Raw genomic sequence first — 23597 nt, forward strand, 5'->3', positions numbered from 1 at the left:
AGGAAATATAGTCAGTTATGTGCCAGTACGTACAATCGGGGATTCCTGAATGATTTTTTTCTATTCTTCATTAACTGGAAGTGATCCTGGATTGTTTGATTAATTGTATGTTTATTTTTGAGACAAGGTCTCCTGTATCCTAGGCTAGCCTCAAACTCACTGTGCCAAGGATAACCCTGAACTCCTGATCCTTCTGCCTATACATCCTCACAGCCTTCTATCATTCTTCCCAAAATCTACCCCTGAACCTACTGGGTTCACACAGTGTGCACCAGCAAGGGCCAGCACCCGTGGTGCTTGACATAAGAACGTATTACACAACTCGACCTGGAGAGACAGACAGACAGACAGACAGAAAGAGTGAGAGAGCTAGAGAGGGAGAGAGAGAGAGACAGAGACAGAGAGAGACAGAGACAGAGAGACAGAGAGAGAGAGTACACTTGAATATATTCACTCTGGTTTTGTGCTTCTGATTATACATGGCTATTTTACTTTGAACAAAAATCCTATGAAGCACCTTCTTGTGTACAATTTATTCCAGTATTTACTATTGTGTGCTATTTCCTTCCTTTAAAATACCATGGAGATTATTTCACAGGCTTGACTCCGAAAACATGGAATGAGCACATCGGACTGGAGCGGTTGGGGTGTTTGTTTACTCTTGCTTGTCAGGGCTAAGCACATTAACAGGAAAGCCTCCTTCCCCCTTGGTGTTTGTCTTTATAACATTTGGTGAAATGTTTAGAAGATTGCAGGGTTTCTGGTCTGACACCTGGGAGACCAGGCGAGGAGGGACTTGGCTGTGAGTGGCCACAGGTGGTGGTTTTCAGAAGCCTCTACATGCTGGAACTTAAGCTCTCACCCAGCTTTTCATGTACCGCGTTGGGAGACCTGAGGAATCCTGGGCGGGTGGTGACATCTTCTTTTCTTTCTCCCTTTCTTTGACTTTCAGAAAACCCTCTTCTAGGCAGTTGAAGATCAATGGTGATGCCCTATTTCTCTGCATATCCTAAACCCAAGAGGTTCTTATGTCTGTTTAGGGGGTTGTTTTTGAGGGTCTCATATATTCCAGTCTGGCATCCACTTTGTTCTGTAGCCTGGTCTTCCTGCCTCCACCTCTCCAGTGTGAGGTTCACAGGCATGTGCCACCTTACCCAACAAAATGCAGTTTGGCCTCGGGGTCCATCTGTTTTCTGAAAATTTTGCTTGGAATTTCCCACTGACCCACGAATTTAAGTTGCCAAAACCTCACCCACACTCACCCCACTGCTTCCTGGCTTGCTCTGTGTTCTTTTAGTGGTGTGCCCCTTTTCTTTGTTTGGCTCCCATTTGAAGCAATTGACCACTCTCTGTGGCTGCCCTGTCTTCTCTTTCTTCTTGCAAGACCCCACCTTCCATAGATCTGGAGGCAGAGCTAGGCCTCATGTCCCTTTTCCAAAACTTTTGTTTGTCCCCATTTCGTACCAAAGAAGTTCCAGATTTCTTAGCTCTCCCATGTCTGTCTGTAAACCACGCCTCCCACCATCAGTGACATTTCTGGCTATCCCTCCATTGTTCTGACCTTCCTTTGTAGCATTATCTCTTGACTCCATCTGATGTCCCTGCTCTGTCCTGCTCTGAAAATCTTTGAATGCACCCTGGGAGCAGGAGCCACATTCTAGCCTCTTGGATCTTTTCCCATTGCCTGGCACTGTTCTTAGCCTCGGGCTGCTGGTAGAACTCAGTGGGTGGCTTTCCTAGCAGAATAATGTGCTTGTGTGTCCCAGAGAGAGGCAGCGGACAGAGCCACCAGGGGTGCCATCCACCTTCTCGTTGTAAATGGGTGGCTGGGAGTGCCCTGGCTGCCTTTACTTTTCTTTCTGTCTCTCTGGCCTTTAAATGTGAACATCCCTGGTTCTGGTTCCAGGGAGAAACTGAGAGGCGCTGTCTCTGCCTGCCGGATTCATCAACTTACAGAAATGCATCCTGTTTACATTTCTGGCAGCCTCTCGTTGATTTGGATGGTGGCCAACAGCTAGCCACTCAGCCCTTGTGGGTTTTTAACCAACAGTGTTCTGAGTGCACATGCGCTGTGAAAGCATAACCAAACCAACATGTCCTCTGTGCACCATCATTACCAAGTCTCCTTGCTGGCCTCTGATGTCCAACAAGGCTTTAGTGTGTTTTCTGGGAAGACTTCAGTCAGGATTCACTGCTCTAAAGAGACTGGGTGACCAGAGACTAACCTAGAATCTATTGGAAATGAGACCAGGGTTTTCAAGGTTGGGTCCTCATCTAAAGAGAGTAAAGCCAAAACACCCCAAAATCCATATTTCCAGCAGACAGGGGCCCTGTTTTCAATTGAACATTTAAATGGCTAAATTTATAAGTTGTCTTAAAGATGCCCTTTGAACAGTTTAAAGTGCTCTGTTGTTCTGGGATGAAGTCATCAAACTGCTTACGACCTTAGTTATGTTTTCACAACTGACTGAAATGTACAGTTGTCAACAGATTTCAATGTGCAGTAACAGTCCCTGGGAACTCCAGTCTGTTGACTTCTGCCTTCTTTCTTTCTTTCTTCGTTAGGTGTATTGGGGTGTGGTGGTTTTCTTTGCTTTCTCATTTAGGAAATTGGTCTTTTACTTTAAAAGAGGGTAGGAGATATTGTCATAGTGTTATGCTGTGCAGCCCCCACCCCCACATCCATGCGCCCCATTGGGCTTTTGGAAGCTAGAATCTTGCTTTGTAGCCCAGGTTGGCCTTAACTCGATCTTCCTGCCTCTGCCTTCCAAATTCTGGGATTACAAACTCATACCACCACACCCAAGCTAGTATCTTGCTTCTAAGGTACTAGTAACTCTCAGTTCTTTTGTTTTTTTTTTTTAAATTGTGTGTGTGTACTCCTACTTACTCAAATATTGTACCACAGCAAACACATGGCAGTCCCAGGACAACTTGCAGGAGTCACTTCTCTCTTCTACCTTGTAAATCCCAGGGACCCAACTCAGGTCTTCAGGTTTGGTGGCAAGTACTCTTACCAGCTGGGCCATCTCATAGGCCTCTGGAAGCACATTTTAAGCCCACTCGTGTCCCTGTCAGCACTGAGGAAGGCCTGGCTCCTGGTGTTAGCAACAGTCTTAGTAAGTGATCTGTAGAGATCTGAGTTGCTTTGGGCACACTTTGCTTCTGCTATATAAAAATGATTGTTCTTGAGGATTATCCATCTCTTCTGTGTTTGTGCATTTGTTTCTTGAGACAGGATTTAACCCCTAAGTTGCCTAGGCTGTCCTTGAACTTGATCTTCTTGCCTCAGCCTCCCAAGTGCTAAAAAGTGTCTGCCATTACAGCCTGACTTGGGTTGTAGATTTCACTGAGTAAAGTCGCACTCCTTATGAAGCTAAATTCTTTATTATATGAAAATAACACCTGAAAAAATATCTTGTAGCAGACACCGGAGGTAGAGGCAAGAGGATCTCTGAGAGTTCAAGTCCATCTTGGGCTATGTCACAAGACCCTGTCTCAGAAAACAAAACAACAAGGCCAGATACCACAGAGTAGCACAGTAGGGCTGCCTCGTCCAGCCCATGTGGAAGCTGAAATCCTGTCCCAGCTATCTTTGCCAGGCTCAGGCTGCCACTGTCTAGCAGGACAGGGTCCTCCTTCTGGTTTCAACAAATGGGACTCTGTGCATACTTAGGTTAAGTTTTGTTGTACATAATGTACAGAGTAGGAATGATCTCTTTTTCATTCACAACCTTTACAATTTTGTCTTTTGGGGAAGGCAGAGACAAGACAGTGTGGTATGAGAAAGCAGGAAGTGGGAAGGCCCCAAAGGCAGCAGTCAGCCAAGGGCAGTGAGGCAGGAGAATGGGGAGCTTGGTCAGACACTGGCCCCAAGTGAGTCCCCGTGGTCACACTCAATATCTGCTGAAGACCCAGCTCCAAACCACAGGAGTCTTGCCTTTTCCTGCTCCTTCCTCTGACTTCTCTAGTGCCCGTCCCCTACTCCATCATTGGAACATAAACTGCTCTGGTTGCTAGTGAACTTTCTGAAGCCTTTTTATCTGAAATAATGATAGGTTTGCAGGAGGTTGCCAAGCTAGTCTGAGCAGTGTCAGCCAGCATTCTCCACTGTTGTGACACACATAATTATAGTACAGTAGCAGAAGCAGGAAATGGACATGGGTATGGTGTGCATAACCGTCACAGTCAGGATCACAAAGGTCCTGCGCTGTCCCTTGTCGTTATCATCATCTCCTCCCATCACCAACCTCCACAACCACCGTATGCTGTCCATCTTTACATTATCATTTCAAGAACATCATACAGGGGGTTGAAGAGGGGAAGAGAATAGCATATAAACTGTTGCGTAACGTGATCTTTTCAGGCTGGCACTCTTCAGTTAGAGTAACGTACATGAAATTCTTCCAGGTTGCTCTGGCCGTTGGTTCCAGAGCTAAACCCATCACCTTTTTACCTGCAGTACCAAGGATGGAACACAGGCCTTCTGCATGCTAAGCAAACACTCAACTCCTGAGCCACACCCTGTCACTGCCCATTCCTTTTTATTTCTGAGTAGTTAGTGTTCCATGGTGTGAACATTCCACCATCCATACCATATGCACATTCTTGTGAAGGTTTTTGTGAACAGGTTTTGGTTTCTTTGGGATGAATGCTTGAGAGGAAGGTCCCTGGGCTGTGTAATACATTTAGTTTTCTGAAATGCTTCTGAATCTCCCAGTACCCTCCCCCTCCCCCAATACTGAATCTTCCCTGTGTGTCAATGGGTGTGTCCTCAGCCAAGGCTTTCCTCTGCTTTCCCAGTCTGTGACTATGGTGGGCATGTGGATGTGGGCCTCCCTCCCTCACCTGTTGATTCCTGGCTATGCCTGCTCTCTGCTGGAATCCCTTGATGCCCTTCACCCATTTGCTAACTAGGCTAGAAACTTGAGTTTGAGTGCGCTCTCTCTCTCTCGCTCTCTCTCTCTCTGTGTGTGTGTGTGTGTGTGGGTGTGTGTTGTACATGTGTGAGGGTTAAAAGACAACTTGAGGGAGTTGATTCTTTCCATCGTATGGGTCTAGAGGATTGAACTCGGGTTGTCAGGTTTGGCAATAAGCATGTTTACCAGCTGAGCTATCTCACCACCACAGGTTTGAGTGTTCTTTATAAATTAATTCTAAGCACAACTCCATTGTCAGCTGTGTGTTTGGCAAATGTTTTCTCCCATTGTTGAGTGAATGATGTGAGTGTGGTCACCCCGACTCCAAGTGGGCAACACCTCTGCCAGGTATTCCTGTCAGTTAGACTGCAGGGAAGACTGACGGGTCACTACAGTGCCTCAGTGGATTGAGGCAAGAGTGGAAGGCTGCAGTTGAACTATAAAGGCTGCCTTTGCTTAGGGAGATGTATTTTAGGATAAGGGACAACTAAAACCATGGAGCCATGTACTTTACATGGGCAAATTAGGCAGGATATATACTATATCACAATAAGGTTGTTATTTATGTTTTTAAAAGAGTGAGTATGTGGGATGGCGTAGTGCACACCTATCATCCCAGCACTCGGGATATAGAGGTAGGAGAATCAAGAGTTCAAGGCCAGCTTTGGCTACACAGTTCAAAGCTAACCTGTGCTGCATGAGTCCTTGCCTCATAGATAGATCGATAGATAGATAGATAGATAGATAGATAGATAGATAGATAGATAGATAGATAGATGATAGATAAATGGGTAGATACGGGGAGTTGGCTTGGTGGGTAAGAGCTCTTGTGGTGCTTGTGTGAAGATCTAAGTTCGAATCCCCTGCACCTACATAAAAACTGGGCATGATCATGTGGACCTGTTAGGATGGAGACAGGAGGATTCTGGGGCTTACTGACTGCCAGCCTTCCTCCAGGTTTATTTCAATAAAGGAATAAGGTGGAGAGCAACAGAGCAGGGTGCCAGATATCCCCGTCTGGCCCCCACATGCAAGCATAGCCGTGTGCACCCACATGCACACACACATACACCACACACATAAAACAATAAAAAAGGATAAAATACCACATGGGAAGTCGTGGAGCTGGTGATACATAGACTGGCAGGCAGCAATGCAGACAGACTGCCCTGAACTGGGAGGTCTTTCCTACAGTTGCCTTCTTGATATCTGCACTCCTCTACACAGTACTAACTATTCAGAGAGAACTGAGTACCTTCAGGCGCTCACTGCAGACCTCACAGGCTCTGCCTGGCCAATCTTGAAGCAGTGATCTGAGAGGTGACCAGGAGCCTCCACTGCGATGGAGTTTTTCCAGGCCAGGCATCCCTTAGCACTGTTTTATTTAGGTTCCTTCTCCATCCCCTTGACCCTGTCTGCAAGGGGAGGAAAGGGCAGAGAAGCACTTGCTGTATTTTTAACACTGAGGAATCAAGCAGAAGCAGTTTCTGCCGGCAGCAGTGGAGCAGTACATCTGGGGCTTCAGCTCTTGCCAGGGGCCCGTCTCAGCTCACGTCAGCTCAGTCTTTTCTTGTGTGCACGACTTCCTGCCTGTTTTGAGTTGGGACAAGCAGTTGTATCTTGGTAGGACTTGACAGTCCTAGGACAGTGTCGCTAAATGTGCACTCCCCGTGCAGCAGCCCTATCCCAGTGTCTTCCCAGAAGGAAAGGAGACACTGCACATGAACCTCCAGCCGGAGATATAGGCTGCTGGTCTAGTTTCCTCTCCACTACTATGGTAAAACACCGACCAAAAGCAATCTGGGGAAGAAAGGGTTTATTTCATCCTACACAGGGTCACAGTTCATCGTCGGGCAAGTCAGGGCAGAAACTTGAAACAAACTATGAAGGAACATGGCTTGCTGGTTCCCTCTCTGGCTTATTCAGCTAGCTTTCTCATACAGCCCAGGACCACCTGCCCAGGGTGGTGCTGCCCACAGTGGGCTGGGCCCTCCTGCATTGATTAATAGTCAAGACAGTCCCCCACAGACTGCTTTGATCAGGCAGTTCCCCAGTTGAGGCTTTCCTCCCAGATGACTAGATGTGGTCCTGGGAATCGAGACACTCATGCCCAGACAAATGAGGAGCCAGTGCTAAAGATCTCCACAGTGGGCTCAGAGCACACAAGTAAACTTCCTTTCCCTTCTCACCTCCTTCCAGGGCTCGAGGGTGCTTGTGGACGCGCGTGACAAGCTCGGCATTCCCTGGCAGCACTCTGAGAACGAGAAGCACGGGATGTTTCTGATGGCCTTCGAGAACAAGGCAGGGCTGCCTGTGGAGCCTGCCACCTTCCAGCTCTACGTTCCAGCCCTGAGCGCACTCTGGAGGGACTCCGGGATCAGGGAAGCCTTCAGCCGCAGGAGTGAATTCCAGCTGGTGAGGGAGCCTTCAGCCTCTATGTGACAATTCTGCGCCCTAGAATTTCCTTTGAAACCCAGCCCTGTCATCCCCATACTCACTCAGGATTCTGGGGCAAAAGGATTTCGAGCTCAAGGACAGCCTAGGTTTTGTAGAGAGACCATCAAATAGGGGAAATGTATTAACAGGAGTGAGCTAGAACTTGCTACAAACCCTAATATTAAATAAAACACAGCAGAGGCCTGGCCATCTCAGTGGTTCCAGGGAGAGCACACTTCTCTTAGCACAAAGAGCAAAGGATTCTTACCATAGTCCAGACGGGCGTTCGAGCCACCTTGCCCACATAGGAAAGCAGTACCCTTAAAGCAGCTTTCCCTCCAAGGAGGTGGCAGCAGCCACAGGTCTCGGGTGTTCTCTGATGCCCTTTGTAGCTGTGTGATCTCTTCAAGTAGGTCTCTGCAGGTTTGTTCTCTCCACTGAAGGATCTATAAGTCTCGGAAAGGCTAATCATTGTAGCCATTTTGGCTGCTAAGGAGATAGCCTGCAGCCAGAAAATGCGGGGTATTTAGCCTGTTTGCTTTGGGGTTTTCTTCTGGCAATCCTGCAAAACTGTCAGTTTTCAAAGAGAAGTGGTGTTCTGTCCAGAAACCAGGAGATGCATGACTGACTGCTATGGTCACAGTGTGTCAACATCCTTCTTGTATCTTTGCCCCAGGTACACAAGATCCTATTCTATCTCCTTTGTCCCTAGCCTTCTTTCGTGATGTTGCCGTAATAGTTTCTTATTTTTAAACATGATGGTCTTGAGCTTTCAACAGTTTTCAAACTTTGTATCAGGGGTTTCATAGGGCATATTTTCTTTTGTAACTTGCTTTTTTTCCATTCATATTACTCTCCATGGTTTCTTTTCACTGCTATCTACTGTTCCACTATGCAAACTCAAAGACTATTGCTTCTCATAGGTGTCTTTCTGTGTTTTGTCTCACAGAGACTACTGTGACCTTTCTTATCTGTCTCCAGGTGTACATGCTCAAGGGTGGCTCTAGGATGTCAATCTTAGGATGTAATCACTGGGTCACGAGGCATATTTATCTCCAGATAGACACAGTGACTGACGTCAGACTCTTTGCAGAGTAGCAGTTGCACTGGTGTGCTGCTTCTGGCGGTAGAGAGGGATCCCATTGTCCCCACACAGGCTGGTGTTTACTGTTGACAGACCCGGGTTTAGCCCATCTCCTTAGGGTTTAATTGAAGTTGCCTTGAGTTCATGTGTGTTAAATATCTGCTTGTGTCTTTGGCCATCTCTTTCTCATTGAGCTGTGCTTTCTCGTTCACCTGACAGGTTCTGCTAACAGTCCATTCACACATTCCTTTCAGTTCAGTCCCTCTGGTAACGATTCCCACAGCCAAGGCACAGTGGTCAAAACCAACACCTTCATGTCAGTGCCAAAGCCAGCTCTGGATGCCCATTGTGTGGCGCTTTCTGTCCCCGTGGTCTCTTCCATCTTCCCTGTCTGTTGTGACCTAGACACCTGAAGACCACTGGCCAATTACTTTGTAGAATATCCTTGTGTGTCCAGTGTCTCCTCATCACTAGAATGAGGTGATGAAGGGTGGGCATGGTAGCACAGTCCTGTCATCACAGCACTGGGCGGGTGTTGGTTGTTTTTATTCTTTTTGGGAGGGCCCTCCACCCAGATCCCAAATAAATCACATACAGAGGCTTAGTCTTACTTATGAATACCTGGCCTTAGCTTAGTTTAGTTTCTAGCCGGCTTTCCTTAGCTTGACTTATCCCATCTATCTTTTGCCTCTGGGCTTTTCCCGTTCTCTTACTTCTGTAAATCTTACTCTTACTCCGTGGCTGGCTGTGTAGCTGGGTGGCTGGCCCCTGGAGTCCTCCTCTTTCTCTGGCTCTTAGATCCTCTCTTACCCAGATTTCTCCTTCTTTGTATTCTCTGCCTGCCAGCCAGCCCTGCCTATTTCTCTCTCCTGCCTCACTATTGGCTGCTCAGCTCTTTATTAGACCACCAGATGTTTTAGACAGGCACAGTAACACAGCTTCACAAAGTTAAACAAATGCAACATAAGCAAAAGTAACACACCTTAAAATAATATTCCCCAACACTGGGGAGACTCAGGCAAGAGGATTTTGTGAGTTTAAGGGCAGCCTGGATTTTTAAAAAGAGGGTGAGCCGGGCAGTGGTGGCGCACACCTTTAATCCCAGCACTTGGGAGGCAGAGGCAGGCGAATCTCTGTGAGTTCCAGGCCAGCCTGGACTACAGAGTGAGTTCCAGGAAAGGCAGAAAGCTGCACAGAGAAACCCTGTCTCGAAAAATAAAATAAAATAAAATAAAAAGAGGGTGAGGTGGGTGACAGGAGAGGTAGCTCAGCAGTTAAGAGTCTTTGCTGAGTAATTGTGAGAACTGGAGTTCAGATCTCAGCATCCTGCAAACACCTGTACCTACCTCTGAGGGTTCTGCTGCCCTCTTCTGGCCTCTGTGCATGCATAGGCATACATATCAGCATATATGTGTGCATGTGTTCACAGATACATTCACACACATGTAAGTAAATAAAGTGAATCTTTGAGACAGGGTTTCTCTGTGTAGTCCTGGCTGTCCTGGAACTCACTCTGTAGCCCAGGCTAGCCTCGAACTCAGAGATCCTCTTGCCTCTGCCTCCCAAGTGCTGGGATTAAAGGTGTGTGCCACCACCGCCAGGCTTTAAAGTGAATCCTCTTTTTTTTTTTTTAAGATTTATTTATTTATTATTTATACAGTGTTCTGCCTGCATGTGTCCCTGCAGGCCAGAAGAGGGCACCAGATCTCATTACAGATGGTTGTGAGCCACCATGTGGTTGCTGGGAATTGAACTCAAGACCTCTGGAAGAGCAGTCAGTGCTCTTAACCACTGAGCCATCTCTCCAGCCCTAAAGTGAATCTTTTTAAAAGAAGAAGAATATATTTTTTGGCAGGAAAGCCACAGAAGTGGCATTGTGCTCAGACACCATGTCAGGAGGCAAGTGACACCAGTTTGTTCAGTTATTTGGTTTCAGCCCTGTCTGGTGGCCTTTCTCTTCTGGAACATTACTGCTACTACAAAATACTATCTCTCTGTATTCCTTCCTCAGACATATCCTGGGGGACACTATGAGACTGTGCATGTGTCCTCTTTTTCTTCATCCTGTGTGTTTGTGTGTATGTGCGCGCGCGCACGTGAGCGCATGCATATATGTGTGTATACACACGTGGAGGCCAGAACTTGGCATCTTTGTCTTCCTTGATTGTTCTCCACCTTATTTATTGAGGCAGGGCCTCTCACTTGAACCCAGAGCTCACTGGTCCGATAACCTAGCTAGCCAGCTTCTTCCTAGGGTCCCCTGTCTCTACCTTTCAGAGGATTGCCACTGGGTCACTACACCTGTGCAGCATTTACATAGGTTCTGAAACCAGAACTCAGGTCCTCACAGTAGTGTGGCAAGTACTTCAGCCAGTGAGCCGTCTTCTGGCCATGCCGTCACCTTTACACACTAATTTTAAAATCCATCTAGAGAGCATAACAATAGCATTTTTCTCCCCTTTGAGGCAAAGTCTCACTATCCTACCAGAAAACTCACAAATCCTCCTGCCTCAGCCTCCAGGGTACTGGGGCTCTACAGGTACACCACCCAAGGTTCCATCTTACCTGCCTCCCTGCTGCACTCTGACACCCCTCCCCATGGCCTCTGCTGCCAGGTAGAGATGATGCTCTCACTAGCTCTTGCATTTGCACATACTTCCTCAAGTTAACTTGAACAGCTAAGGAGAAAGAATGACAAATAGATGATGCTGTTGCCTTAGGGAAAACTTTTTCACAGGGGTGGGGATATAAACAAGGACTGGGAGTTGAGTAGAAGTTACTCTTTGGTGTGTAACTGCGTGTTGGCCCTTTCCCCATCAAGTACTGTGCCAGGGAAGGGGGTTCAGGCCTGAAGTTGAAATGGAAGTTAATGATTCGAGTTGTGGAGGGCTTGCCAGGAAAGGAGGTACCAACATCCAGAGTTTATTTCCAACAACTACTTGATAAGATCTCCATCTAGGAAGTTCATGTGGAGTTCTCTGGTCAGATGTTGCCTGCCTTGTCCCACGGGGTATAGCGTCTTAGAGCTGGGCTATCCCTGGCCTAGGAAGTTAGCCTTGTGTTGTTTCAGGCATGGACATAAGCCCAGAAAGGTGGTAGGGTGGCCAAGGCCACATCTTCTTGGTAGTCAGTGAGAAATTGGGGCTTTAAGTTTCTGTTGGCTTATTTTTATTTCCCTGTATTCATGTACTCATTCAATATTGAATGCATATCCATGTGTGCTGGATACCTGAGTCGGGTGCTGGGACTGAACCGGGTGCTAGGGATGCAGCAGGTAGACCAAAAATATGTTTGTTCCTGCAGCTTCCAATCCAAAAATAACATGACTTAGAGCCAGGGTGATGCTGCCCCTGGTGAGGGGACAGCAGTCATGTCTCTGTCATCATCTTTCCATCGTCCACTTCAGCTGCAGCTTCAGGTTACGTGTGTGATTTCAAAGACAAAGTGAACTCCAGGCCAGTGTGGCAGGTACATGGTGTTTCATCCTGAGACTTCGTACTTTCTGTAGTTTGCTTTGAGGAAAGCAGCCGACCAGTGGTGCTGAGCCGCCCTTGTTGTCGGACAGTGACTTGCAGAGCACTGTGCTCTGTGCCTGGCTCTCCCCTGAAGCTCTCGGTGTCCGAAGCCTTCTCTAGGCCACGTTCTAGCCATTTGTGTTTGGGGCTCTTTCCCTCTCTGCTGCTCTGAGAGCCGTGTCCGCCAAGCGGCACGGCTTGTTCTTTACCATCTCACTCCTGTCAGTTCTCATTTCAGAGTGGCCAGGTTCGTGCATTCTGGGAAGGTCCGCACTGTTGGCTGGAAGATGCGAGTAAGGAGCTCCATTCACAGGGGGTCAGCTGCTGTCAACCCCGTGTGTACCTGTGTCTGTGTGTCTGTGTGTCTGTTTTCAACGCTAGGGCTGGAACTCCAGGGCTTTGCATATGCCAGGCAAGCACTCTAAGCACTCTGCTCTTGAACCACAGCCCTAGCTTCCCTTTGGTCTTCTATTTTGAGACTGCTTTGTTAAGTCGCCCAGCACCGAGCTCATGATCCTCTTCCTGAGTGGTGGGATGACATGCCTACAGTACCTCACCTGGCTCTCAGCTGAATTTCAGATGTGGGCAAGAGTGTGGTCGTGTAGTGAATACACGCCTTAAGACTCAGCAGTGTGAAACTGACAGCAGAGCCACAGCATGGCGAGCAGTGCTAAGCACTAATGGCAGCCTGCTCTCGAAAGTCATAGGATCCCCAGCTGAGTGACCTGAGCGTGCCAGCTGGCTTGTCCCTCCCTGTGTCCCTCTTCCTCCCTCCAGGCTACCTCTGACCGGTAGTATTTCTACTCCAGCCACTCCCCAAGCTGGGATTACAGGCATAACACCACACCAAGCAGCTCCATACTATTTTAATTGACTCTCAAAATGTTTTTCTCCAGGGCTAGGGAGGGCTGGCGGATAAAGCATTTGCCAAGCAAGTATGAGAGAGAACCTGAGTTCGAGTCCCCAGAAGCCACATAAAGCAGGCATGGTAGTACACCTCAGGAATCCCAGCACTCCAGTAAGATGGGAGACAGACAGAAGGATCCCCAAAACCCAGGGGCTGGCCGGCCTGGAGTACACTTCACTGAGCAAGAGATGTCTCAGTTGTCTCAAAACAAGTTAGAAAGTGAGACCAGACATACATCATGGCACACAGGTGCTCACACTCACACTGTATACAAACACATCATACACAAAATAAATAAATCAATAAACAAACAAACAAATAAATATGTAGATAGACAAAAGTGCTTTTCTCCAAATTTTTAAAGATTTATTTATTATTTTTATGACCTGAGTATGTGAATAATGCACCATATGTATGCAGGTGTCCTCACAGGCCATATTGGATTTCCTGGAACTGGAAGTTACAGACAGTTGTGAACTGCCTGGTGTGGGTGTAGGAGCCAAACCCAGGTCCTCTAGAAGAACACCAAGGGTTCATAACAGCCAGTCTAAGGAAGAAAAGGAAATTTGTGGCTCCTTCTGTAATGGTTTTGAGGCCACAGGAACAAAGTGTCTTCCCTGCTCACTGCTGTGTGTGCATTGGAAAGAGCTGTGATTGACCTGGTGGTGACTCACAGTTCGGCCCTCATGGAAAACTTGTAAAGCAGCAGCATTTCCATGGCAAATAACAAGCTCCTGTGGGCTCTGTTAGTCTGGTGTTTTGACAATCCAGTGGTCACCATTACCCTGCAGGTGGGGTCTTGCTTTTTCCTCGGCTGTGGAGATAGCCCACAGACTTGATTTCCTTTAAGATATACTATGTATAGTTCAGGCTGTGAACTAGAGGAGAGAAGCCTGGAGAGCTGGTGAGCATAGCCTGGGGTCTTAGTGTTTCTTGTATGTTGAAGCAGTCAAACATTTCAGGGAATGTTGCTGTGTAGAATCCACATAGCCCTGCTTCCAGTATGACTGAGTCTTCCTGGGGCCTGTGATGTTGCATTCAAGCTGATTGCTGTCCCAGAACAGGAGTGAGACTCAAGCTTGGCTTTCAGGCATAACCATGACACTGCACTCCAGACAGACAGGAGACAAGGACGGCATCCACCCTGTGCTCTTATGGTAGCTTCCCAGAAGCCCTGTCCAACAGCAACCCTTGAAAGTCACATGGCCTGGACCTACTGGAAAGGCGATTGGCCAAACACAGTTTCTCAGCTGGCAAATTGTCACCGAGGAGAAAGGGCAGGCTGCAATGGAGGAGGTGCCTGGCAACAGCAGCCTTAGTTCCTGTGGGGCCTTTCCTGTCTAATCTGAGGCCTGGGAATCAGTGTGACCTGTGGAGCCCACACTGCATAGGTCACAGTTGGGCTGTGCTGAGTCATTTTACTGTCATGTCTAATGTAGTCTGTGCAGGGTTTCACAGGCTGATGGAGGTCAAGACAGGTGTACTTGAAGTCTTGTTCATCTTTTGAATCCTCTCATTCTACAAATGCTTGCAGAGGAGCCACTGTGGATCCAGTATTCTTATGAGAGCTGGAAAATTGTAGCAGCCAAGAGCCCTGCTCCTAGGGAAGCTGACTGTGTCATCCGTGGGAAGAGACAGTAAACAGACTCTTACTCTGGTTGGAGCAGCTGCGGGACTAAGTGCTTGTTCTTACTCTTTAGGTCATTGAGCATGTTTGCCCAGCCTCTGTCTCTGCCTACTGACTGCCCCAGGTCAGGGATCTGACAGCGGTGGAGCCATGGTGCCCCATCAGCCTCTAACCTCTAGCCCTAACTGGAGCAGCTTACCAGAAAGGTCAAGGGGTAGCAGAGGCCATGGGGAGGGGTGTCAGAGTGCAGCAGGGAGGCAGGTAAGATGGAACCTTGGGTGGTGTAGTGAAAAGTGTCAAGTCCAGGCAGGCAACCATTGTGAAGTACACAACAGGCCCTGGAAAGACTTGGCCTTAGCAGAGGAGTGGGATAGCAGTTGTATTTTAATAGGACTGTTTTGGTAGCTTCACTCAAAATAAAAGCAAGGGTCACCTGGGTGAGAGGAGATGATGGCTAGAGAAGATCCCTAGTTCACCTGTGGTAGCCTTTCCTGAGTGGACGATTACAGGTGCATCACCATACCCAGCTCAGAAGCTCGGCTTTCAAAATGTACTGTTCCCATTGCGACTTAAAAAACTCACTAAATCCTGCATCTGGAGACCATCCCAGTCCTGGTGGGACAAAGCCAGCGAATGTTCTGTCCCAGAGCATGGGAACTAGCAGCTCTGGTGGCTTCAGCTCATTTGAGTCCCCAGCCTACACTGGAGGGGTAGGACTTGCAACTGTGTGCTCTTAGGTGGCTCTTCCTGAGGACAAGGCTCCAGAACGCTGGGTTGTGAGCTCTTCTGTGCCTCGAGCTGCTCCTGCTCTAGTGCACACTGTTCCTTGCATTTCACTGGCCGCATGCAACACAAGTGTGGAAACTTCTAGGAACCCATCACTATGGAAAGCATACTTTACCACAGATTCTTCTGGAATATGCTGCCAGAGGCTTTACCTCTGAAGGGCTTGTCAGTCTGAGACACAGTGTAGATGTAGAGTAGAATTAATCATGACATATTCTATACAGTGAGGCCAGAAATCTCAAAGAGAATGAGTAATGGGGTAGATGGAGATAGAATCTTAACTTTCATATGGCGTATGTTAGCATGAAGAAAACTGCCAAGTGCTGAATTAGGGGAGAGTACAACATAAAAAAAAGTCCTTTGAGGGGCTGGAGAGATGGCTCAATAGATACAAGCGTTCACTCTGTAAACATGAAGACCAGAATTCAAGTCCGCAGTACCTTCAGGAAAGCCAGGCATGGCCATGAATGCCTGTAAACCCAGTATTAGGGAGCAGAGGATGGATCCTGAGAACCAGTCAGCCAGCACGTTTCCAGTTCAGTGAGAGACCTTGTCTCAAGGCGATAAGGATAAGACCAGTGAAGAGGACACCCAGCCTCCTGTTCTGGCCACTGAGTGGGCACACACAGATGTATGCATCCTGTTTCAGGCATGCATGCACCATACAACACACAGAGGTGCTTTGGGGCCTGACACTGTGGCTCACTCGAGTGACTATCATCCCAGCGCTTGGGAGACAGGCAACAGAATCTAGATTTCAGGAGCCAGCCTGAAGTACGTAAGATTCTTTCAAACAAGTGGATTTTATGTGTTAAGAGATTGAAATAACAGCTGCAAGCTACATGAACAAGCACTTCTGAACCAATAAGTGAAGGGTCCCCTTCTCCCCATATTAAAATAAACTCAAAGAAGAAATAAAGTCCCCAGCCTTACTGTCTATAGTGTAAACAGAAAATAAAGCAATAGTGATAAAACTTAGTGCTGGAGAGCCAGCAAGATGGCTCAGCAGGTAAAGGTGCTTCCTGCCAAGCTTGACAACCTCCGTTTGATCCCCTGGGATCAGCATGGGAGAAGGAGAGAACCAACTCTCAGTAGTTGTCCCTGACCTTCACATACATGCCGTGGCATGTGCATGCCTACATTCTTACACAAAATTAATGAGTGTGTGTGAGTGTGTGTGTGTGTGTGTGTGTGTGTGTGTGTGTTTAAAGAACTTACTTCAATTATCTAGGTAGTGACTTTACTCACTTCTTAATCTTTTTATTGCAGTGCTGGGGAAGGCATGCCAGGGTCTGCCACTGACCTGCCCCCCAGCCCTGTAGCAATCTTACACAATAGAACTGCAGACTGAGGGGACTGCAGAAGATAGTTACTGTCTAAACAAGTGATAGGCATATAGAGCGATGGCATTCTGCTGTTTAGAGTGAAAACAGCGTGTTCTACCCTGTGACAGTGATTTCATCACCCAAGGGATTCATCCTGAAATGGTAATTGGAAGGTTTCTGGCTTCTGGTTAAAGTGGGATGGCTATCCAAAGACCTGAAAATAATCTTAAATGCTAGACAAAAGGTTAAAACTAATTTATGAGGACCAGCAAGATAGCTCAGTGGGTAAAGGCACTTGCCACCAAGCCTGAGGCACTGAGTTTGGTCTGCTGGGAACCATGTGGTAGAAGAGAGAACCAAAAGTTGTCCTCTGGTACTTACACAAGAGACGAGCGCTGAGGAGGTGGTAGTCCTGGCAGCTGGCTGCTTTTCCTGAGACATTTAGAGTCTGTATTGTCCCCTGAGCTGAGGTCTTGAAAGGGAATAGAGCCAGGTATGGTAGTGCCTGCCTGTAGATTATTTCTTACACTCCTGGGGCACTGAAACAGAAGGATTTTTAAGTTCAAGTCCAGGCTAAGCTTAAGAAGAACATATTTCATAAGAGTAGGGTGTAACAATTTCACATTGTCAGCCTTGGGGAATCTGATCAGAGACTCCCCTATCATGTCCCACAGGGACACAAGGTCTTGGATGCCAGAAAGATGTTCTGGATGGATTCTCTTCCCAGGCATAGTGGCACAGCTGCACTTCCTGTGTTTACAGAGAGAAATGGCAGCAAACAACTTCGGGGAAACTGAAGAACCTTCGTGTTTTTAGGTGAGATCTCACTATGTAGACCAGGCTGGCCTCAAACTAAAATTGAGCACTATTGAAAGTGACATGTAAAAAAGCCTTGGAGGGGCTGGGCAGTGGTAGCGCACGCCTTTAGTCCCAGCACTAGGGAGGCAGAGACAGGTAGATCTCTGAGTTCAAGGCCAGCCTGGTCTACAGAGAGAGTTCCAGGCCAGGCTTCAAAGCTACAGAGAAACCCTGTCTCAGCAAGAAACAGTAAATGGATGGATGGATGGATGGATGGATGGATGGATGGATGGATGGATGGATGGATGGATGGATAAATAGATAGATAAATAGATAAATAAATGAGCCAGCCGTGGGACGAACAGACAGATAGATAGATAGATAGATAGATAGATAGATAGATAGATAGATAGATAGATAGATAGATAGATTGAATAAAAAAATCGCCTTGGGGCAGCTATAACTTGGGAGAGGTGGCAGGCTGACACTTGCCCAAAGCTTCAGAGTGAAGGTGAGTCTATGAGAGGAGACTTCCAGCCTGTTTGGTGAAACTGGAGACAGACTAGAGACAGTCAAACTACAGCAGGAGTCTTGAGGAAGGGATTCAGGACTGATCTCCTGTAGAGGACAGGGATTCCACCTTGAAGTCTGAGGCCTCAGGAAGAGTGATAATCGGTTTATCCGTTAGTTCTTTTGTCCTTCCTCTTGATGTTCTTGCCAAGGCTCTCCTCTTAGACTGGGTTATCCTGCCTTAGGGTATTGATGCATGTGTGTTGGTTTTGTGTGCAGTGAGGTCCAGGCTCGTTTCGTGTGTGTGGACTGTGAGTATCTCTAACACAGGGTGTTAACAACTGGCTGTTCCTTCCCATTGTCAAAAAGCAGTTTGCCACAGCAGTTAGGCTTGCTTTGAGATACTTGGTTCCGCTCCACTGGTCTGTGCGCCCATCTCATGCAGGTCCACACCTGGGATCGGACTCTGTAGTGGGTTTTGAAGTCTGCAAGTGAATCTCCAGCTTTAGTTTTTTTTTTCTCATTTGCATTTCTCATTGCTTTCATTTGCATTTTCTGAGGACAATGGTGTCAGGGGGTTTTGTTGTTGCTGCTGTTCTTGTTTGCCTGTTTGTTTAGGAGGGGGTGTTGACACAGGATCTTGCCTCAGACTCAAAGAGATCCACCTGCCTCTGCTTCCTAAAAGCACAGATTATAGATGTGCACACCACACCCAGCAAGTTATTTTTAAAGAAGACTAAAGTGAGTGGCAGAATTGGGGGTACAGTGATGTGCACCTTAGTAGTAGAGCCCTTGCCTAGCACACAAAACCCTAGATTCTATCCTCAACAACACAGGCACACAAAGGTGGACCAGTCTATCACAGAGACCAGCAAACTACAGCCTGAAGGATAAATGTCATGTGGCTTATTTTACTATGCCTTCCCCCAGCTAAGAAAAATAATATGTAGTAGAGAAAACTGTTTGTAGCCCACAAAATCTAGAATAACTGGCACCTGGTTCTTTACCAAAGATCTTTCTTGATCAGATATAAAGATAGATTTTTAAATATCTTTAATAACCAAGGCAGCAGGGGTATGGATGGAGATGAAGATAAGCAGAACTGTGTGATCTCAGTGACCTCATCCACTTCCAAACAGATCAGAAACTGAAATATGAAGAGCAGAACCATAAGCCTTCAGGAGGAGTTCCCTTAACTAACACACACACACACACACACACACACACACACACACACACACACTGCCTCTCTTCCTCATTTTGAGACAAAGTCCTGCTCAATAGCCCAGGCTAGCCTGTAACTCTTGGTAGTCTTCTGGGTACTAGGATTGCAGGTGTGTGCCACAACAGCTGGGCTGGAAGACTTTCAAAAGGCTAGTCCAGACAGCCATAGTATTGCACACTTATAATCCCAGCGCTCAAGAGGTAGACACAGCAGAATCAGGAGTTCAAGACTAGCCTCACCTGCATAAGAAGTTGAAGGTCAGGCTAGGCTATGTAAGACCCTGTCTCAAACAAACATGCAAGTCCAAGAGGGAAAGATTAGTAACTTAAGTACCATGAAATCAAGCCCTCTGTGCCTTCAGAGGCACCACCAGCCATGGAAGTGAGATTGTTTGCAACTGTAAGCTCGGGTGCAAGTGCCCAGGCCATTTCAGGAACTTCTCACTGTATCTGCAAGAGACAAACAGCTTACTAGGGAAATGAGGTAAAGCCTCGAACATGGACCTGCTGGGCCTGCAGGCACTGAGACATCTGATTCTGAAATGTAGCAGGGATGTGACATGGTCGGAGCTCTCAACACTGCTGCTGACAGGAAGGCAAACCAGTGCACCCAGTCTAGAGAACAGATTGTGTAGTTACTGAAGTGAGGATATGTGCTCCCTAGAGGATTCACAGTGGCATTATTTAATAGTCACAAACAACCCAGATGTTCCTTGGAAGCTAAAGGTTTTTATTTGTGACAGTGAGGTCACTGTGCAGTGAATCCCACACATACATTCATACATTTCATATGTATTTCCCATGGCTTCCCTTTTTTGTGTGTTTTGTTTTGTTGTTGTTGTTGTTTTGAGACAGTCTCATGTAGTCCAGGCTGCCCTTGACTTCTTTATCCTCCTGAATCCTAAATGCTGAGATTTCAAGTGTGCCCCACTACAGCCAGTGGTGTTGGGTGAGGAGTCAGGGCTTACCAGACAAGCACTCTGCCTACCTGAGCCCCAGTCTAAACTTCATATAGTACAACTTGACTGTACTCTAAATTCAACCACACTGTGGGACAATGTAGAACTGGGTGTGATAAAGGCACACATACACACATGCCTATAATCTCAGTGCTGGGGATGTAGACAATGTCCCGGGACCAGCAGCCTATGGGTGATAATGTAAATAAAGAATCTAAATAATTAAGTGAACATGATCATTCTCTGGCCTTCACACAGACAGACACACACACACACACACACACAACCACACACAACCACACACAACCACACAAAAGTAATAAGAAATATCCCCAGTGTTGGCATAGGTTACTTTTTAATGAAGTCGTGGTTTTATGAGGCTGCACTGGGGTTCCAGTCACATCTCACTTGATAGTTTGTTTAGACAAGTTCTCACTATGTAGCCCTGGCTGGCCTGTGCCTCTGGAATGCTGGGATTGAAGGTACAACACCTCCCCTGGCCCTGTGAGTGCCATTGTGTCAGTTGTACTTTTATGTGCTTTCCCTGTCTGTCTGTAATTGACAGTGGTAAGAATTGAAAGGGAAGCAGTGGCTGAATATGCAGAACCTTTTGTAAGGAGGTGAGTTGTGTTGTTTATCAAAGGAAAAGCAAACAGAAAGGAAGTAACCCAAACACTCACTAGGAGCTGGGTAGCCAGACTAGAGCTCTGACTTCTTGAGCACTGTGTAAGGGCCAGGAAAGCGCAGGGGTCTGAGTGCTGATGTGGCAGGAAGTCCCTGGTCCTGCAAGTGAGGAAGCACAACACATCTGTCTGTCCTGTCGCCGAAGAGAGGCACACATGCCTGGGGCATAGATGAGTAAAGCCTAGTGTGGCCAGACCACCTCCATTCCCATTTTTGTTTTGTATGCCTACAGCCACGAAATGGTACACTCTCTTGAGTTAACTGCTGTCACAATAATAGCCAGTTGCCCAGGCTGATCTCCAGCTCTCTGGTGCTCGAATGATTTTCCTGCCTTGGTTGCTGAATGAGCTGGGAATATAGATGTGCACTGACATACCCAGCTCTAAATTATTTTTATTATACTTATTTATTGTTTGTGTGTGTGTGTTCGTGTACTACTGAGTGCATGTGGTGGCCAGAGGACAATTTATTGAACTCAGTTCTCTCCTATGCTGGTCTGGGGAATCAAACTCAGGTCATCCGACTTGGTGGCAAGTACCTTTACCTTACTCAGACATCTCATCAGTCCCTAAATTATATTTATTTTTAATTGTGCTGAAAACATATTATTTTTATAATCATAAAAGCCATGAGACATTTTAAGAACAGACTGTAAAACTCAGACCCTGCAGAAGCATGTTTTATGAAGTCCGTGTAGCATTTAGGTAAGCAGGCTTTGGGTTAGCCCTCTTTGACTAGCTGTAATGTGCTGTGTGAAAGGCCCGCCTTCTTTCACCCAATTCAGCAGGGAGTGGGTAAAGCCTGTGTCCTCCAGCTCTGTTGCCTGTCGTTGAAGCCACCATTGCCTGGCTGTGTGGGGCAGCAGTCTCTCTCAGGTAGATTCTGGGAGATAAAGGCTTGTCCACCATCCCTCCTTCAGAATTCCCATTGGGCTCTACCCTGGGAGGTGAATTCTGGAAAGAAAGGCTGCCCAGTGAGGGCAGGAGTTGAGCCTGTAGTGGGACCCTGCTTCGGCCTGTGTTCCTCACAGCTCCAGGAGAAGGAAACTCTAGGTCAGAGCACCAGGAGGAAACAGGGCTTCATCCTTGCGGGGAGGTTAAAGGTGATTCTCCAAAGAAGTAGGAGGGAGGGACACTGTCCACTGTCCTTAATAAAGCCCAGGTAATAGTCGCTTCCGTAAAGCAAGGTCTGCCCTGATCTGGCCGTCCTTAGGATGGTGAGATGATGGGTTTATTGGCTTGTAGTGCCTTTTGTCTTTGTTCTTCTTCTTTTATGTTTGTTTGTTTTATTTTTTCATTTGTTTTGTTTTATTTGTTTTACATCCCAACCACAGTTTCCCCTCCCATTCTCTAAACTTCTTTTTTTAAATGTAGTGAAATGTGCCTTTTTGTTTCTGCAGTCCCTTGCCACCAGCCCTTCTAACAGAACAGCCTTACAAAGTGCAGGTCAAATCTGTGGCCCTATTGTGTGCACACCTCTGCTGGTGGGGCCTTGGTGAATGCCAATGGATGTCATCATCTAACATGAATCTCAAGAGGTTGGAAAGGGGAAAGTGTCATACTTAGACCAGCTCAGAATCTTGTTGGAGCCAGGGAGGTGCACATGTGCCACTGTGCACTTGCAAAGGTCAGAGGACAACTTTAGGAATCATTTGTCTTTGCCCTGCGAGTTCAGGGACTCAAACTCAGGGCATTAGATTGTCCCACAGTACTGATTCATCTCACCAGCTCTACTCTCCACCGCACTATTTGAAACAAGGTCTCTCATTGAGTTGGGGTTACACTGGCTAGCTAGCCAGTCCTGGGATCTGCCTGTCTCCACCCCCTAGTGCTGGGGTTACCATTGATGGCTGCCATGACCAACTTTTCATGTGGATGTTGGAGATCAGAATCCAGGTCTTAATGTTTGCATAGGAAGCACTTTACTACTGAACCATCTCCCTAGCCACCCTCCCCACACGGGTGCCCTTCCATTTTCTGTGGCACTATGAACATGAGTATCCATCCCTGGATGAGCAATTCCTATGCAGAGTCAGTGTCCATGCCCTGTGGAGATCCACCTGTAATGTCCATCTCACATTCCAGCTCATGTTCCCCGTGAGGACTCTGCCACAGTCACTGCATTTGTCTCTCTTGCTGTCCGACAGTGCATTGCCACCATGTTAGCTGTCCAGACCTTCTCAGAGTAGTTTGAGCACTCTACCCTGGATCAACTCCAGGGAACAGAATTGGGACTCAGCATATCTATGGGATGCTCCTTGGGTATTTCTGATGCCCTGTTGTCCCTACCATGCCTGCCTGTTTGGAAATCTGCTGTAGTTCCTAGACATAATGGTAGCTGCCCTTCCTAGGAAAACCCACCACTTAGAACAAGCTATCTAATATAGTAAGCCATTTGGTACCCAGCCTTCTTCAAATGCATAAGGACGAGGAATTATGTGTTTCCCTGCTGTGTTTATTAATAAGGCTAGCAGAGGCCTCCAGCCAAGCCACTAGGCACAGGGGTCCTAAGCTCTGGTGACTCAGAGGAATGGAAATCAATCCCTTAAACTGTGTCTCCCATTTTAAGCTCCCATTTTTATGGTATTGGCCTTGAACTCATGATCTTCTTGCCGCCCTGATGCCAAAAGGGCATGGTGGAATCAAAGCTGAATCCAGAGTGCTAGAATTATAGGTATGCGCCACCTTTGGACCCTCAAGCCTTGGTTCCACATGTGTTCCACCTCTGTTGCTCTTTACTGATTTTTATCCAAAATGTCTTCAGGTCCCATCACTTAAATCTCTTGTCTCCCAAGGCAGCTCAAGCTGACTCTCATTTCAGTCC

General features: G+C 47.1%; 1 protein-coding gene across 1 annotated transcript in view; it reads left to right on the forward strand.

Annotated features, from left to right (window-relative positions):
- Gna12 (G protein subunit alpha 12) overlaps window positions 1-23597 on the forward strand; it is an 81968-nt gene that overhangs the window by 39889 nt on the left and 18482 nt on the right. Inside the window, exon 2 of the mRNA XM_059248933.1 lies at window positions 7119-7334. Coding sequence (XP_059104916.1) covers window positions 7119-7334 — 216 coding nt within the window. The remainder of the gene's footprint in view (window positions 1-7118; window positions 7335-23597) is intronic.

The sequence above is a fragment of the Peromyscus eremicus genome, chromosome 23 (genome assembly GCF_949786415.1).
Source record: "Peromyscus eremicus chromosome 23, PerEre_H2_v1, whole genome shotgun sequence".
Taxonomy (NCBI): domain Eukaryota; kingdom Metazoa; phylum Chordata; class Mammalia; order Rodentia; family Cricetidae; genus Peromyscus; species Peromyscus eremicus.